The following is a 17,811-nucleotide window of genomic DNA, read 5'->3' on the forward strand; positions in this document are numbered from 1 at the left end:
TGTACCTTCTATCTTCTACACCGTTACCCTGGCCATCTTGCATACCATGTCTACATCCCGCGAGGACTTTGAGTCGCTGCCTCCGGCAGTGCGACGAAAGGTAAGGGTTTGTGATTACCATCCCTCTTCATCGCTCATCACTTCATGTCACTGTCACACTGTCGCGCTCGGACTGCGCTGTCCCTTTCTCGCGCCAATAGTGCCCTCGATCCAAGACCATCTTAACCCAAAACAGTCGCGCCCGTTTTCTTTGTTCATGGAGGCCCTTGCTTTTTTTTTTTTTCTGTTTTACCCCTGAGCCCTTGGTGGAGGCCACTACCACCCGCACTATCGTCCGTAGCGCCTATCGTTGTCTCACAGCATTGGCGCATGGGACGTTGGTTGCTCCACTCCATTTCCTCATTTTGCGATCCATTGCCCGTTGTTGTCTATCACTGTCCACAGCTGACCCAGACAGTTCTTCTCGAATGTCGAGCGTTTGCGCATTCGGCTAGCCCAGAGCGATCACGGTTCCCCTGCTTTCTCCACGTCCAACTATCAGGTGGATAATCGGGTCTATCGAAACCCTCGTTTTGTCTCGGGCTATCACTCGCGTGGTATGCGGCGCAGCTCTTCCAACAGGAAGCAAAGGCTCGAAAAACGTTCTTCTTTTTCCCCCATATTACGGCAGTCCGGCTCTCTTCAATTAGCATACTTAGCCGCCCAGGCGGACTCTCAATGCTTTCATGCTCTCCCCGCTAAGGTCCAGCAAAAGCTTTTTTCCGCCGAAGAGCGCCTGCGTTTGAAGAAGGCCTATCGTAATAGCCTGATTTACGACACTGCCGACGAAGCTTACCGACGAGATTCCAACCGGAAGCGCCGCTCGTCCACCGATAGTCACCCTTCCCAAGCGACTCTGCCAGTTGCTCAGCCACTTACAGTCTTTTATTCGGACTCCGAGTCTGACGACGAGGAAGACCGGGGCATGGATCAAGCATTCCACGATAGTTTCCGGTGGCTCGATGACGATGGTGATCTCGACTTGTCTCTCGACGAGTACCATGCTCATGTGGCAGATGCTGCGACGAAAAAGAGATCACGCCTCTCTTTCCGCCGCTCCTTATCCTTCTCTACCCAACGACGCAGACCATTAGAGATTACCCCCATCTCACCGCGTGGATTGCCACGCGTCAGCCATTCTCAACCTTTAACTCCTCTGTCCGCCCGAGCCTCGGAATCGCGCCAATCATTGCACCGATTCCAACACGGTCCCAAGTTATCCACCTCAAGCATCGACCCCTCTGCACAATACTACCAAGACCCGGATGCCCGTCTGAAATTACGGGTATATCTGGCATCGCCACAGAAGTTTGACGAAGCCATTGAATTCGGATTCCCTTCGCTGGGCCAAAATCATAAAGAGAACATTGCACCAGAGCCCATCTCACCAAAACCAACTCTGGTCAACCCGGACTTTGGCACATTCTTCGAAGATGACGATGGCACTATAATAGGAAGCCCAGGGGGATCGGTCAAAAATGAACCAGCCCCTTCGCCTGTGTGGACATCACACCGGGACACGCCCCGATCTTCCGAACCGTCGCTCCTGCAGCGTCGCCAGTCCTGGCTTCCTACACTCAAGGGGGGACCACAGCGGCTTCCCGGAAATCGGGAGATGACTCTCAAAATGACTCTCACTCGACCTGACCTGCGCACCGACTCTCCCACTCCATCCAAGGAAAACGAAGATCCCTTGCGCTTGGCTGACCTGCCCCCAGCGGATCACAGCCAGTCGATCTGGGACTCAGACCTGGATGAGCAAGGCGTGGTAAAGAAGATCTGGCGCAAGCTCCGGCGTCGAGTTTGATTACTATAATCATGATCGGCTTCGATCGACTTTCTCTCTCTGCTATTGGGTGAAATTTCCCGGTTCTGTGTATTGTTCGTTTGGCGCGTACTTGTTCCTGTTATATACCTCTTAAGATTCCTTTGGTCCCTGCATTTTGAGCGATGTTTTTTTTTTCCTCCCGGGAGTTGGGCCCCATCAACTCATTATGTATCTATTCTGTTCGCAGCATTCTGTATATATCCACAGCTGCCTTTCCTGTCAACCAATCCATTCAAGGACTTCACCTTCCACATGGACCATTGGCAATCTGGTCACAGGGGAGAAAGTCACGTAAAATAAGACTAATCCCAATTGCATCCCGTCATCCATGGTTGACGGCCAGTAGCTTTGTTTACAACCATGGTTCATGCGATAGGAGCGATAAGCATTTCACGTGACAAAGAGCTTCAACCCAAGGCAGCCGCGGAGAGATAGAGGCCACGCAGTTCAATCATCAGCATCACTATCTAAATTCACGACTTTTCCGACAATCCATTTATTCGTTGCTATCTACCATCGTTACTCTGATTTTCAGCGGCTTTTGCGTTCCCTCCCTCATCGATTGACCCCGTATTGCCGGTCCCATCCGCTGCAGCTTTCACCGCGACACCCTATCAGATGCCTGCGCAGCTTCAGTCATGATCCCACGGTGGCTGTTGCTCACATTGAGCCTGCTGCTGGTATGGACATCACAGCCAGCAGCAGCAAAAGGAAACGAACCAAAAGTCGTGACCCATGAACTCAACACTCCGCCTGACGACCTGTTCTACTTCACCGGCACAAACACCGTCCTCTATCGCGATAGAAGCTCCCTCACCGCACACGTTTCCTTCGATGGTGGTGAGACTTGGGAGACCGTCAAAGACAATGATGGAACTATGGGAGGTACCGTCGAATTGGTCTGGAAACATCCGTTCGATCACAATCGCGCCTACATCATAGGTGGGAATGGCAAGCATTGGATCACGACTGATCAGGCCAAATCGTGGAAACCGTTTCAGATAGATGTAGTACCAATTGGAGCCATGGGCAATATCCCGCTAGAATTCAATGGTTGGGATCCCGCGAAGGTTATCTTCATGGGTCTGGATTGTTCTATTCTGGGATGTGTGCCTCAGGCTTATTATACCGTGAACGACTTCGACGATGTCCAGCCTCTACGTGAGATGACACTGCAATGTATGTGGGCAGCGAGCCGCCCGCAATTCGCGCTAGACATCGACGTGCCGAAGTCAGCCGGAGACCGGATCCTCTGCGTCGTGCCTGGGTTAAAGGGGCCTTTTGAGCATACTCGTACAGAGCGATTGATATATTCCGATAACTTTTTCAAGGATGATGCGGAGGGAAATGAAGCAAAATTGGACCACGGCAAACCGCTGAGCGGTATCAGTCTTCAGATCCGTTCCGTGTCCAAGTATATCGTCGCACGCCTCCAATCGCGCGGTACACAGGAGCAGGCTTTATACGTCAGTGATGACTCAGATGTGTGGCATCGTGCGGAGTTTGGAAAGCATCGCATCGAGGAAGATGCGTATACTCTTTTGGAAAGTACGAATTACAGCATCCAGATCGACGTGCAATCCACTTGGCACGACAACCGGATGGGCAGCCTCTTCTCATCCAATTCCAATGGAACTTATTTCACGCAAAATATCGAGCACACAAATCAGGATTTGAATGGCGTGGTTGATTTCGAGAGACTCTCGAGCATCCAGGGTATCGCAATCGTCAACACGGTCAAGAACTGGAAGGAAGCTGGAGAATCTGATTCGGAGCAAAAGAAGCTTGTCAGTAGTATCAGTTTCGACGATGGGAGAACCTTCCAATCTCTCAAGGTTGATAAAGACGAACTACACCTCCATTCGATGACCTCCTATCTCGCGCTGCACGCGTTGCCCATGCCAGAACATCGCATTTTCTCGAGTCCGGCCCCGGGTTTGGTCATGGGCGTTGGAAATACCGGAGGTCACCTCGGAAAGTACTCCGAGGGCGACCTCTATGTTTCCGATAACGCAGGTCTCACCTGGCGGCGCGCGCTTAAAGGCCCGCACCGCTACGAGTTTGGTGACCAGGGAGGTGTGATTATGGCCATCAGCGATGAGAGTAACACGAAAAAGTTCCAATTCTCTATCGACCACGGCAAAGAATGGGAGGAAATCGAGCTGAAACAAAAAATCAGACCTCTGTACGTGATTACCACGCCAGACTCAACCAGCCTCAAGTTCCTGCTCGTTGGCATTTCCAGCGATGATAACAATATCATCATGTATTTCATTGACTTCGATGGCCTTCACGAGCGCGAGTGTGGCTCCGGTGATCTCGAAGAGTGGACGGCCCGTCTGAACGAGAAGGGTGAGCCGGACTGTCTGATGGGCCAGAAACAATTCTTCCATCGCCGAAAAGCGAACGCGGATTGTTTCATCAAAAAGGAGTTTGCAATCAGCGGTCCTGAATTCAGACCATGCAAATGTTCTGCTGAGGACTTTGAATGCGACTACAATTTTGTTCGCAGCGAGGACCGCAAGGAATGTGTACCGGCTGTGACATTGACACCCCCAGCTGGCGAGTGCAAGGAACCCAGCGATAAGTATATGGGTCCCTCGGGATGGCGACTGATTCCTGGCAACGCATGCATCCGCGAGGGCGGCGAGGATCTCGAGCGCCAAATTGAGCGCTCGTGCTCGAATGTCACTGGGCCTTTGCCTATCGCCGACGGCAAGCCTCGCGCGGGAAAGCCACAAATCATCTCTGCCAAGCAGACAATTTATTTCTATCTCGAACGGCAGGCTAGCAACACCGGTGTCGATGAGACTATCGTGATGCTCACTGACAAGTACGAGCTGCATGTCTCACGCGACCACGGCAGAAACTGGGAGCATATCCTCAAGGATGAGAAGTTTACTGAAATGGTTGAACATCCTTACTTTAGTGACGGGGCTTTCTTCCTCACCGACAGCAAGAAGGTGTACTACACAATCAACCACGGTGACTCCTTCCACTACTTCGAGGCTCCTAGTATACCGAACAAGGAGAACCTTCGCACGATGGCTTTCCATGAGCAACTTCGGGACTCCCTTATTTGGATTGGCAACAAGGATTGTGAAGGCACAAACTGTCGCTCGGAGGCATACGTCACTGACAAGAGAGGCGCGAGTTGGGACCCAATGCTCATTGGAGTTGGCGACTGTAGCTTTGGAGCCCATGAGGGCCGCAATAACAGTGAAACTCTGATTATTTGCGAGCAGTACAAGGACGAGGAAAAGACCAATGATCGGCAGCTAGTAATCAGTGATGATAAATTCTCTACCAAGGAGATCAAGTTTGAGAACATCGCCCATTACGCTACCAAGAATGGTTTCATCGTTGTGGCCTGGTATGAAGGCGATCAGAAGAATTATCTCAACGTCAGTGTTAGCGTCGATGGCCGCACTTACGCTGATGCACATTTCCCTTTCAACATCAACGTCCCCCAATACACCGTCTTGCCCAGCTCCCCGCACGCACTGTTCCTCCTCGTGGAGGTCAATGCAGGAGAAGGGAGCAGCTTCGGCTCTCTTGTCAAGAGTAACAGCAACGGCACTTACTTTGTTCAAAGTCTTGATGCCATCAACGTCAACGACCGCGGCTATGCGGACTTTGATGAGATGAAGGGCCTCGAGGGTGTGTTGATAGCCAATGTCGTTTCTAACACAAAGGAGGTGCAGAAGAAGGGTGCGACCAAGAAGTTGCGCACTATGATCACTCACAACGACGGTGGCCAGTGGACACTTCTACCTCCGCCGACTCGGGACGTCAAGGGCAAGAAATTTGACTGTTCTGTCACGGAAGGCAAGGGAACTGAGAAATGCGCCCTCCACTTGCATGGATACACGGAACGTCGCGATTACCGCGACACCCTCTACTCAGGCTCCGCTATCGGCCTAATGCTCGCGCTTGGCAACGTCGGCGACCATCTCACCGGCACCGCCGAAGCAGACACGTATCTGACCAAGGACGGTGGCATTTCATGGACACAAGTCAAGAAGGGGCAGTACATGTGGGAGTTTGGCGCCGCAGGCTCGGTAATTGTACTCGTCAGCGACCGGAAGGCGACCAATATTGTGCACTATTCTCTTGATGAGGGTGCGACCTGGAATGAGTTCCGGTTCGCCGAAAAGGAATTGGTCATCGACGATATCTCGACTGTGCCCTCCGACACCTCGAAGAGCTTCCTGCTCTGGGGCACGGACTCCGTCAATCGCGTGACCATCACGTTGGACTTCAGCGGAATCTGGAGTCGCGAGTGCAACGACGATGAGAACGACTACTTTACCTGGACCCCCGCGCATCCTCTCCAGGAGGAGAACTGTCTCTTCGGTCATGTCGAACAATACCACCGCAAGAAACCTACCGCTGAGTGCTGGAATGCCTGGCGAGAACCGCATATTCACAGCATCGGCCGAAACTGCACTTGTACCCGTGCTGACTACGAATGGTAAGCAACACATAGCTTGAAACCAACAATCCTGAGAATTCCCACTGACATGTACTAGTGACTACAACTATGAAATCCAAAGCGACGGCAGTTGTGGTCTGGTCCCAGGCCTTCTCCCACAAGACCACAGTCTGCAGTGCACAGAAGATCCCGACAAAGTCGAGTACTGGAAACCAACTGGCTACCGCCGGATTCCTCAGACGACCTGCGAGGGTGGACTTTACCTCGATCAAGATGAGGCGCACCCATGCCCGAACAAGGAAAAGGAGTACAAAAAGAAACACGGTATCAGCGGCGTAGGACTATTCTTCGCGATCGTGACCCCGATCGCCGCCGCGACGGCCATCGGCTGGTACGTGTACACGCACTGGGATGGCAAGTTCGGACAGATCCGACTGGGCGAGGGCGGCTCTGCCACATCGCAGGGGTGGATGTCACGGGAGTCAGTGCTAGTCGCGGTGCCGGTGGCAATCATCGCGGGCATTGTTGCCGTTGCGCAGTCTCTGCCATTACTGATTAGCAGTCTGGTGCGTAGCATGTCCGGATTGTTCGGCAGGGGTAGGTCTCAGAGGCCGTATAACACGCGCGGTTCATTTGCAGCACGCCGTGGGGATTATGCTTCTGTCGCTGATGATGAAGATGAATTGCTTGGTCCTGATGATTTTGATGAGGAGGAGGAGGCTTAAGGGGAATGTTTTATGCTTATGGTTATAGTATGGTATTTTGATGTGTCTGTTCTTTTTCCTGCTCTCTTGAGAGTTGGAATCGATTTTGTGATTTGAATCTTGTGACATTATGAGCGTGCCATGTGTGAAGATCTTTCTTTGCCTTTCTCTTTTCTTTTCTGCTTGTGGGCATTTCGGTTGTTTGGTGTAGGTAGTCACGGTCCTTGGCTTTTAGACGCAGGCCCCTCCAGGGCAGTGGGGTTGTATATCCCCGTTGAACACAGGAGTGATTTCTATATGTCGGGTTGGGAGTAAACTAAAATTGCTGTATGCCTGTATATAGCTTCTGCTGAGGCGAAACCTCTATCTACTTGAAGAGATCCGGGGTGGTTCTATTTGCAGATTGAGGAATATCTTCTAGTAGGCAAGACTGATGCTTCATTCTCCGGTGTATTATATATATACCTGTACATACCTGGCTAGATAGGAAACTATTGAAGCTGCTCGGGGCCGAATGAGTCCGGTAGCAGCTATGATCATCAGCGTAAGAACAGACCAGACAATGAAAAACCACACTGTCATAGTAATTTCAAACGGCGGGAAAGACTCACCTCTTCCATAGTCATGACTTTATGATTACCCTCGCCATCATACATGTACACAGGGAAGGAAGGTGATGTGAACTCGCGAATGCTTCGAGATTATCACACGTTAAAGACCAACCAGGGAGAGAAGAGAGAGGGAGAGCAAACTCACAATTGTCTGCACATGCCACATGGCGACGCAGCAGGCTTGATATCCGTTGCGACAGCTAGGGCCTTGAACTTTTTATGGCCAGCGACCTATCGGGGGTTAGCGCGAAGATCAACATCAAGAGGTAGACCGGCATTAAAAAAACATGGGCTGGGATAAGATATATAACTCAGGACCAGGGGAAGCGTAAAACATACAACGGCAGCGCCAATGGTCACCCGCTCGGCGCATGTTCCGACGGGATACGAGGCATTCTCGACATTAGCACCGGAGATAAACTCGCCCGTGGTGGTGAGAATGCATGCCCCGACGCGGAACTTGGAATATGGGCCTGTGGGAGCATGTCAGTCTGGGGAGTTTCTTTCGTGTGGCGAATATCTGCCACTTGGAACGAAAGATAATGGGGTCATACAGTAGGCAGTCGCTTTGGCTTCGATGGCCTTGGTAGAAAGGATTGTCAGCTCTTGGGCTGTGATGGGATGTTCTGAGGCCATTTTGGAGGATGTCGGGGGAGAGAGGGGAGGAAAGATCGAAATGAGGGGTTTTATCGGCGATAGGCATAGGCGGCGATAGCCGATTTCACGCTGTTCTTCCCTTTTGAATGTAACGCTGCATTCACTGGCTGACTGGGAAACTAGGGTAATGGCTTGGTATATATAGTCTGCGTGTAAACAGGTGGCATTGGGGGGATTGGTTAAAGTCCACCTAGGCACGACCGAGGTGGTTGTATATATCGCGACTCCTCCCTATACGGAGTAGATGCTACGGGGGTTTCTTCTGGAGACACACACTGCCCTACATAAAGCACCGGGGCCAGAGTAATGGCTGATTCGTTCTCTCACACACCATATGTGTGTTCGACACTTCTGTCATAAGATCCAGAAGGAAGATGGCCATAGCGGAGGTCTTACGCAAGTATAGCAGATATATGTCCAGCGGGATCTTCTCGCAGATGCCCAGATAACAACGGTTCTATCCCTGGCTGGATTATACTTGACGTGTTGAAGGCCACGGGGGGATCCTGTCCACTGATTTGGAAGACAAAACAAGAAGAGTGACGAGTTCTCGTGACATCTTCACGGGTGTCTCGAGTTCATAGGTCCCCTACCTATATTGGTTTCAACACAACCAGGTTATGTCTCCAGCAGCCAGACCTCCATCCTTGGCTTCTACGCCTGTACGCCGTGAACGCGAGGGTCCCAACCTCTCCTCGAGATCCACCGCTGGTTTTGAATCTGCCTGTTGGCCGCGAAGAAACTCGATGTGGTCATCTTTGAGCAACCGACCATACTGTCGAGGTAGCGGGATTGAATGGAAATATCAGTCTAAATAGCTCCAGCTGATCGAGTTGAGCAAGTCGTTCAGGGTGGTCACATGCCCGGGGCACCCGACACACCTGGAGTATATCTTTGCGGGGATGGCCCAATTGGGGTTATAATGTCGGATCATTGTTGGGAGAACATTCAGAAAAAAAGATAAGATCTAAAAAAGACCAAAAAAGGTCGCGCCCGGGATCGAACCGGGATTGCTGGTATCAGAAACCAGAGTGATAGCCATTACACTACGCAACCTGATTTGTTGAGAGGATTTTCATTTTATAACTTATATTCCAGAGCATGATAAGTGATAAAAGTACATTCGGAGATTGGCAAGGGGCATTCGTATTTTTCAATTTCCGCAGATATGATAGGCACGCCAATCTTAGGGATTTGTACTGGACAAGGCGGAACTCGCTGGCCGTTTATTATTACCAGCTAGATATGTCCCCATAGAGTTGCTTTTGTAATATCTTGCTTGGTCCAGAGAGCATCCAGCCTGTTCTACGGAGTAGGGTTGGGTGTATACTATATATAGTTATATAAGAGAGATATATATAGGTATACCACATCAATCTTCGAGGCAGCGGTGTAAAAGTGGCAGGTACGGAGGATATCATAGGTATCAGAGATATCCGAACCGCACCGCAGTCACTCCGAGGTATTATATATCTGAAGTCACATACACACAAGTGTATTATGACAGAGCTTGGCAACCTAGTCTGTGCAGCGTGGAAGTACGGAGTGCGTCTCCTCATACTGAAGGTAAATCTACCAGAAATACCAGGAGTTCCAGGAACGACCTTATTCTCCAAGTAGGATCTATACTGGTTATGCAGCCTTGGGTTCCCCGCGTAGAAACCAGGTTGGAAAAACAGAAAGAAAAAGAAACAAGGCCCCTACAAAGTGTACAGCGAATGAACCAGAGGGAGCGAAGCATTTTACTTGAAAATAATTTGTTAATAAGACCTGAGATAAGAATGGAATCCGCAATATCAGGTTATGTACGGAGTACGCCGTACTAAGTCCGATCGATACCAGTCCGCGTCTCGGCAAAGGATCTCGAATAAGGAAATTCAGACCGAAACTTCGTGTGGCTGAGGTGTAGGCTTGTATTGTCAATTACGACCTCACTCCTCAACACTTCTGGTTGCGTAGTGTAATGGCTATCACTCTGGTTTCTGATACCAGCAATCCCGGTTCGATCCCGGGCGCGACCTTTTTTTGGTCTTTTTTGATCATTTTTTCCTACGTCCTACCTATCTAACACGCGGAGTAACTATCGTACCAATTTGACCAATGCTCCCATAACGAACTGAAATACATATCAGGTTAGCAACTAGCCTCGGCCCGCGAGCAATATAACTAAATATGGAACTTCTATCGGAGTATGCCTAATCCCAAGCCGGTACTGTGTAAAAAGTCGAAATACCCGAATTACTACGACGAGGATCTGATTCAGCAAAGTGCCCAGCCTGGAGTCACAGAGATTCAATATTCATTCACCTGGAAAAGAGGCAAGCAAAATGAAGCCCTTTATACACTATAAACCTATACACAGTCAAAGGTTGGGCTGATATATTGTATTAGAGCCATCCCACCATGTGGATCTACTTACAGCATAGGTAGGTATACATGCATTCACCGAATTCCGAATGATCCGACGCCTCGTATTGCCGATCAAACAGATCTACACATACTATAGACTAAAACCATTCCACCGTTCAAACCCGCCTGGTTATACTCTATATATCATTTCGTGCTGGCTTTGGCGCGGGAAAGTGGTGGTTTGTACGGTTGAAATAGCTTCCAACTCCCAATACTGAGGTAAAGATAGAGAACTGTATGGCGGGAACTAGTTGGATTATGGGAATGTTTACACTCTACAGTATGGAGCGGTGTCAAAAGAGGGTTAAAAGGCAGGCATATCTCGGAAAGAAATAGTTGTTTAAATTATATCCTCGGGCCACTATATATATATGTATATACCTTTCGCACCGGTCTGTACTTGTCAGCGTCGGGAAGAGACATATACAACCTCCAAGTAAGGAAATTCGGAATTTTGGAGCGTGGTTTTTGAGTTATACGCCTATCTAGTCATATCTGATCCCGGGCTTCAACACCTCCAGTTGCGTAGTGTAATGGCTATCACTCTGGTTTCTGATACCAGCAATCCCGGTTCGATCCCGGGCGCGACCTTTTTTTAAGATATTTCTTTTATTTTTTTTTTCATGGGTATCCTCCAAGGTTAAGTGGGGATGCTCTCATCTATGACTAGCCCCTAAGTAACTTGGAATGGCAGATATATAAAAATATTTGGAATCTTGAACGGTAGTTCTTGCACAACTTTGCTTGTTATCAGTAAGCGGCTTGAGAAAAGCTCTCGAAATCCAGTTCGCGCGAGACTTCTGTTTGTGGTTATGTAGATACAGGCTTATATTGTCAATTCGAGCGTCCCATTATAACACACTAGGTTGCGTAGTGTAATGGCTATCACTCTGGTTTCTGATACCAGCAATCCCGGTTCGATCCCGGGCGCGACCTTTGCTTTTTGTGACTTTCCTTTTCTTTTTTCTTTTTTTTTATGAAAAATACACTCTTTTTACTAACATTCATTCTTTCTATCCCTAAGCTTGGAAGATTCCTTGGGTCTCATAAGCACCTCTATGCGGATATTACCATTTATGGATGTTCCATACGGGTATTGTCAGCAGCTAAGAACTCTAAGTTTAATGTTATGGCAATCTACTCCGTACTTCGTACTTTCCTGCCAGTTTCTCTCCCATTCAAATAGATCCAGACAGGATGGAAGATATCCAAAAATGAATACCCAAAAAAGGACTATAAAACCACAAAGACGGTCTCATATTCTTTCTTGTTTTGTGTATATAATTGAGGAGATCGTAGTTGTGTAAGTAAGATAGCCAAAAAGCTAGGTACAAAAAAGGAAAGGTCGCGCCCGGGATCGAACCGGGATTGCTGGTATCAGAAACCAGAGTGATAGCCATTACACTACGCAACCTGATTTGTTGAAAAATGCTGAAAAATAAACGTAGATAAGCCGTAAACAACGACGGCATCAAGCACACGGTACCGGCAATATTCCGATCTTAGATAGACTGTGATCCCCCGCCCTTTGTTTTATATTTATACACATGAGATATACCTACCCCTTCGGCGTATTCCAAGGCTATGTATCTATCCAGATCACTATATACATCGCTATATGCATCTCTTGACCTGTTCTGTTATGCTGGCGGCATGAGGTCACTAGACCTCGGGGACCCTCACGTTTTGGGATGTCCACTCTCGTAGATATAGATCTTCTGTTTTTCTCGCTTTCATTTTTCCTGATATCCCTCTCAGCATCTCTTCTTGTTTTCAGACCTCCAATTACCATTACTCACAGGGGTATTTTCCACCTATCAAAAATTTGAACAGAACATCGCCCGAGGTGAGTACCCTTTGGAACTTTGAACCCGGCCAAGTAATTTATAAGGCGTAACTCATGGGAAACTAGGGATGTATAAACAATCGCCATGGGATTAGATATCCGGCACTATAGGATAGCAATAGTTGAATATCGCTGACAGGGCAAACGTACGCGAGCAAAAGCTCAGGTGCATACAGAATAGCCTACACGCTTTACCTCTATGAAGTCGTTACTAGGGTATCATCATTCTCTACCTGGAGCTTACCAAGGGCTAAGGATCTGTCAGGTGTTTTATCGCTTTTGCCAGCCACTCGAAAATTTTCATCTTTATGAAAGGAGCAAACCTTTGGGCTCAGGCATTTCGAACAGAGCAGGGGTTCAGACGGAACGAATGTTAGGGCTAGCTTCTTCGAGGAAAATTTTCATCGAAGCAGCTCGTACAGGCCTCATTGCTTCGACCGTTTCGGTCAGCAAAAGCGACCTGGGAGAGAAAATAGGCCAAGCCTATGCCAAGCTGAAACCCGTTTTCTCAGAGGCAACATTCTTTCCACGATGAAAGATAACCCACTTTAGCTTCAAAGGATCACAATCAGTTGCATACGGTATCAAAAGCCATCTGTGATTGAAAACACTCCGAGGAATCTACCAGGACCTAATAACATGATGCCAAGGGGCCGAGATTGCCTATCCTATCATCTTCTTCACTGTCAAGGCAATTCGGAATTCGTCTTAGAAACTGTCTTTTCTATTTTGATTGCATATGCTTAAACTATTCGTTGCACACTAGGAGAAGCCATTGAGGTTCGAATCGCGCAGTTCGAGCAGGCTAATGTCCTCACAGATCATAGGAGTAAGCCAGACACCCAGCATCCGGGGGAAGATTGTCGTTCTCGTCTTACAGTCCCATTCCCAAGGAAATGGTTTAGATGGAGCCCATCACATAATTTATCTCTGCCAGACTCTATGGAAGTGGATTTACAGAATGGCCAGTCTCCAGTGGGCTTCTAAAGCAATAGGAATGAACTAGGGGAAACTATCTTTGTCTTGTCTAATTGGAGGTAAAGAAGGAGAGAAATCCGCCCAGATCGTCTTAGCCTGCTAATTGTGCAGCCTGACTGATTCCTCCACGTTGGCGTCCACCATAATACCAAAAAGAAAATTGCATTTATCTTAACAATATCATACCGACTGATTCATGGGAACCCGAACAGTCGGTCGCTTATGCGGCCTTGTAGTTTCTTCCATTCTTGTCCTGTCTTTTGTTTCCCTCCCCCTCTTTTGGATAGATGGCCAATGATCCTCCGATGTGTCTTTTTTGCTTTTGTTCTCGTCCAGATATTCTCCTTGTCCCTCTGAATGTTATAGCGAGGACGTAGGAAGATATGAAGAAAAGAGATCAAACTAAACACTATTTCTGTATATAAGCGAAGTAGTCCAGGATCTACCGTGGTTAGGAGAGCTTGGAAGCTTTCTAGACTACCCGACTAAAGCTTAGTTTATAAACTTGGTCCTTGGAACCTTAGAGCCTCAGCGGCTTAACTTTGTCACACTACATGTCAGACTATATGTAGCTAAGCATGCTTTCTTTAGATAACACTAATGTTTTAAACTTTCCACCAATCAGGTTGTGTAGTGTAATGGCTATCACTCTGGTTTCTGATACCAGCAATCCCGGTTCGATCCCGGGCACGACCTTTCCTTTTTTGTGTTTCTTTTTGCTGCCTTGGTTTACTATGAAAGCGACAGTTCGGATCTTTATATTCTAAGGTCAGCTCTAGAGTAGGGGGAAAAAAAACAACCAAAAACACACACGCAATGTAGTCACGGCCCTTCGCCCGTGCCTTGAGCTAATTCTTTTCTTCTTTTCTCTTTTATACCAATTTCACGGGCTCCACCTTGTGGCTGCCGCCTGGAAGAGATATTCGTCCCGATCGCCCACCCTCGAAACTAGCGCTTCTAGGTGCTGATACACCAGCCCTTGGAATACTTGAAGGGTCGTCTATCTAGAGCTTCTGTAGCGTGAACGGGAAAGGGAACCCCTTGGAAACGAGGATAGCCAATATATCAGTAACGTATCAATGGCTTATAGAATAAATAGCCCTGTCTAGCTCATCTCTACCAGGTACGGTCTCGGCTCAATTCAATAAATAAGACTTATATACGTGGGAGCGGGATCACTGCCCCAATGAGTCGGCGCCCGTGCTGACACCTACTCGGGGATTCTGAGCCTAAGGCCCCTCATAAGGCATAAAGACCCCACTCAGCAGACGTTATCCTGTTTACTTCGTACTTCGTAGCTGCATATATCCCTACCACATCTCCGATTTCTTCGAAATGTTGAACCCCGGCGTACAGATTATCAACGGCCAGAAGACCTTTATCCCCCTAGGTAAGCGTATATCTCTATCATCCTCGGATGTCAGCTCACAATCAACAGAGAATAACCCAGAAATCCACTCGCATCTATGTAAGAACCTCGGAGTATCCCCGGCCCTCACTTTCCATGATATCCTCTCTACAACACCAGAGATGCTATCTTGCATCCCTCGTCCAGTCAATGCTCTCATTCTCCTTTGCGACAAGCCCATCTACAGCGCAACCCGCTCTCGCGTGGAACCCACCATCCCAGAGTATGACAGAAGCGGGCCCGGCGAGCCGGCCATGTGGATGAAGCAGACGATTGGGCATGCGTGTGGGATGATGGCACTGCTGCATGTGGTTATCAATCTAGAAAATGGCAAATATATCACGGCTGGATCGGAGCTCGAGGCACTCGTGAAGCAAGCGATTGCCCTGACACCGAAGAAGAGGTCGCAACTCTTGTATGATTCGAAATTCCTGGAAGAAGCGCATATGGATGCAGCATCGCAAGGCTGCTCGATTGTGCCGCTGCCTGAAGAGGATTGTCCATTCCATTTTATTGCTTTTGTCAAGAAAGATGGCAAGGTTTGGGAGTTAAATGGTGGGATGAACGGTCCATTGCTACATGGAGAACTAGCGGGAGACTTGCTTGGCGGCGACGGACTGGATATGACAGTAAGGGAGTTTTTATATGCCGCCGACAAGGAAGTTCATCGAGGGATGAGCATCGTTGCGGTGACCGAACCACAAACCTGAGTGCAAATGCGATAGCGTGATGTCATACATAACAAATTCGGGGGTTTGAGGTGACCGCCAAAGAGTCCGAGTTCTGATACATTATATCAATTTGCACTCGAGTGGACTATCTCAGGAATGGACTATCTAGTCCTGGTAATTTATTACAATTGCACCGTCTTTACTGTCTCTCTCTCTCTGTCTCTTGAGACTAATGGACCAGCCTTAACCTGACTGTTGGATACTTAATCTACAATGACCGCCGTCCTCATCACTGGAGCCACAGGTAAACAAGGAGGCTCGGTGATCAAGAAACTTCTCGAGAAAGATGCACCTTTCAACATTCTTGCCGTGACTCGCGACGCCAATTCACCCTCAGCAAAGAAACTCGCCCAGAAATCCCCCAAAATCACACTGATCCAGGGGGACCTCAACCACCCTGCTGTCATATTTGAGGAGGTAAGGCGTCAAACTTCAATGCCAGTTTGGGGCGTGTTTAGCGTCCAAGTGAGTATCTATAAATGAGATCACAACATCTCTGGATTGACCAATAACCAGTCCGCAAATCACCGAAACGACGACGAAAGACGCCAGGGGATCACTCTGATAGACGAATCCATAAAGCAAGGCGTTAAGCTCTTCGTATACAGTTCCGTCGACCGCGGTGGCGAGGATTCCGACCGCAACCCAACTCCAGTCCCGCACTTCATCTCCAAGTACGAGATCGAGAAGCATCTCAAGGAGAAATCAAAAGGAACTGATATGGAATGGACAATACTCCGACCCGTTGCCTTCTTCGAGAACCTAACACCAGAGTACTTCGGGAAGGTATTCGCGACCGCATGGCAGATGTCTCTCAAGGGCAAGCCATTGCAGCTGGTTGCAACTAGTGATATTGGATTTTTTGCCGCGGCAGCATTCGTGAATCCCGAGGCCTCGAAAAATCATGCGTTTTCCATAGCTGGGGATGAGCTGACGTTTGATAGCATGGCAGAGATCTTCAAAGATTTGACCGGCAAGGATGTACCCACCACTTTCAGGCTTCCGGTCTGGTTGATGTTGGCCGGTGTCAAAGAGCTGGGTGCCATGTTTAAATGGTTTCACGATGTGGGATACGGTGCAGATATTCCGGTGCTGAAAAGACTGAACCCGGAGTTGAAGACCTTTGGAGATTGGCTGAAGGAGGATAGTCGATTTCGAACACTCGAGGATTGAGTGCCCCTTGTGAAGTTAGATTGTAGTGTAGTATTCTGATGGCCACGGTATCTCAATGTTTCTGCCGACGGAAATGCATTCCACACTACTGCCTGAGGATGTAGAAAGCTAGACTAAGTCAGACAGCAATCCCGGTACCTCGTGCAGGCCGAGACCGATGTCAACACTCACAGACCTCATCGGATAAAGCATCTTGACTGAACAGTGTCGAGGCATTCTGCCGTTGTCTTCCCACTGGCAACAGGGCAGTGCAGGCCATCAACCGGTCTAGACGCCTTTGAAGCAAAGCATTCATGCGCAGCATATTTCACTGCTATGACGGCGTGTCTTGGGTTCGATTATCAGATGCGTTAGGCTTATACGATATATATTGCATTGGCAAAACAGCCCGCACAAGACATGTGCCACCACAACGCCAATGACTCTGTAAGAACAGAATTGCCCTTTACATCGTGGAAAGGCACGGGCAGGGCGACCACAGCAGCATAACAGAGCATTGCAATGCCTCATCTGAAAGTGCGAGAGCGAGAACCGCACAGGCATCCTGGGTGACCATATCCCAGCCTCGGACATGTACCTAGAGCCCAACAGGCCCGAAATGGGAAAACATAGATATTGGAGTATGAATGGAAGTTCTATTTGGAAAATTTTCAAATCTATTCTCTACAAAAACAAAATCCGTCGCAAATCGTCCACATGGGCCAAATAGTTCAAATAAAACACCATGCTGGCATGGTCCCGTCTTCCTGTCAATCGATACCCTCAAAACAAATCAATGTGCCATCTCATATGAAACAAGAGTGAACAGGAACGGCACCTGGCTTCCAGCCGAAGACGACCGATGGAAATGATATTAGGAAAAGGAAAATTGAGAAGCAAGAAGATGTCAAAAAGAAATGGTCCATCGAAACGTAGGAGAGTCAGAAATCGTGTTTGAATGCATCCAGGGTATAGCGCACGATGCCAAAATCCAATGAGCAAAATGAAAAGGA

The 17,811-nt window shown here is 48.6% G+C and overlaps 4 protein-coding genes across 4 annotated transcripts; 3 read left to right on the plus strand and 1 right to left on the minus strand.

Annotated features, from left to right (window-relative positions):
- Positions 1-46: 46 nt before the first annotated feature.
- Positions 47-1,846, plus strand: N7457_007685 (uncharacterized protein; the record flags this gene model as incomplete). The annotated part of the gene is made up of 2 exons (XM_057178728.1): positions 47-100; positions 458-1,846. 2 exons carry the CDS (start codon positions 47-49, stop codon positions 1,844-1,846), a joined length of 1,443 nt encoding a protein of 480 aa, XP_057027114.1.
- A 659-nt stretch (positions 1,847-2,505) lies between these two features.
- N7457_007686 (vacuolar protein sorting/targeting protein 10) lies at positions 2,506-7,027 on the plus strand (the record flags this gene model as incomplete). Its single annotated transcript, XM_057178729.1, has 2 exons — positions 2,506-6,341; positions 6,400-7,027. The coding sequence occupies 2 exons, from the start codon at positions 2,506-2,508 to the stop codon at positions 7,025-7,027; spliced, it is 4,464 nt and encodes a 1,487-aa protein (XP_057027115.1).
- Positions 7,028-7,497: 470 nt separating this feature from the next.
- Positions 7,498-8,253, minus strand: N7457_007687 (cytidine deaminase; the record flags this gene model as incomplete). The annotated part of the gene is made up of 5 exons (XM_057178730.1): positions 7,498-7,536; positions 7,618-7,699; positions 7,763-7,848; positions 7,957-8,090; positions 8,172-8,253. 5 exons carry the CDS (start codon positions 8,251-8,253, stop codon positions 7,498-7,500), a joined length of 423 nt encoding a protein of 140 aa, XP_057027116.1.
- Positions 8,254-14,842: 6,589 nt separating this feature from the next.
- N7457_007688 (uncharacterized protein) lies at positions 14,843-16,819 on the plus strand (the record flags this gene model as incomplete). The annotated part of the gene is made up of 4 exons (XM_057178731.1): positions 14,843-14,897; positions 14,946-15,604; positions 15,917-16,111; positions 16,163-16,819. The coding sequence occupies 4 exons, from the start codon at positions 14,843-14,845 to the stop codon at positions 16,817-16,819; spliced, it is 1,566 nt and encodes a 521-aa protein (XP_057027117.1).
- Positions 16,820-17,811: the final 992 nt, after the last annotated feature.

Source organism: Penicillium paradoxum (assembly GCF_028828445.1).
Source record: "Penicillium paradoxum strain IBT 22861 chromosome Unknown utg000007l_segment0_segment0, whole genome shotgun sequence".
NCBI lineage: Eukaryota > Fungi > Ascomycota > Eurotiomycetes > Eurotiales > Aspergillaceae > Penicillium > Penicillium paradoxum.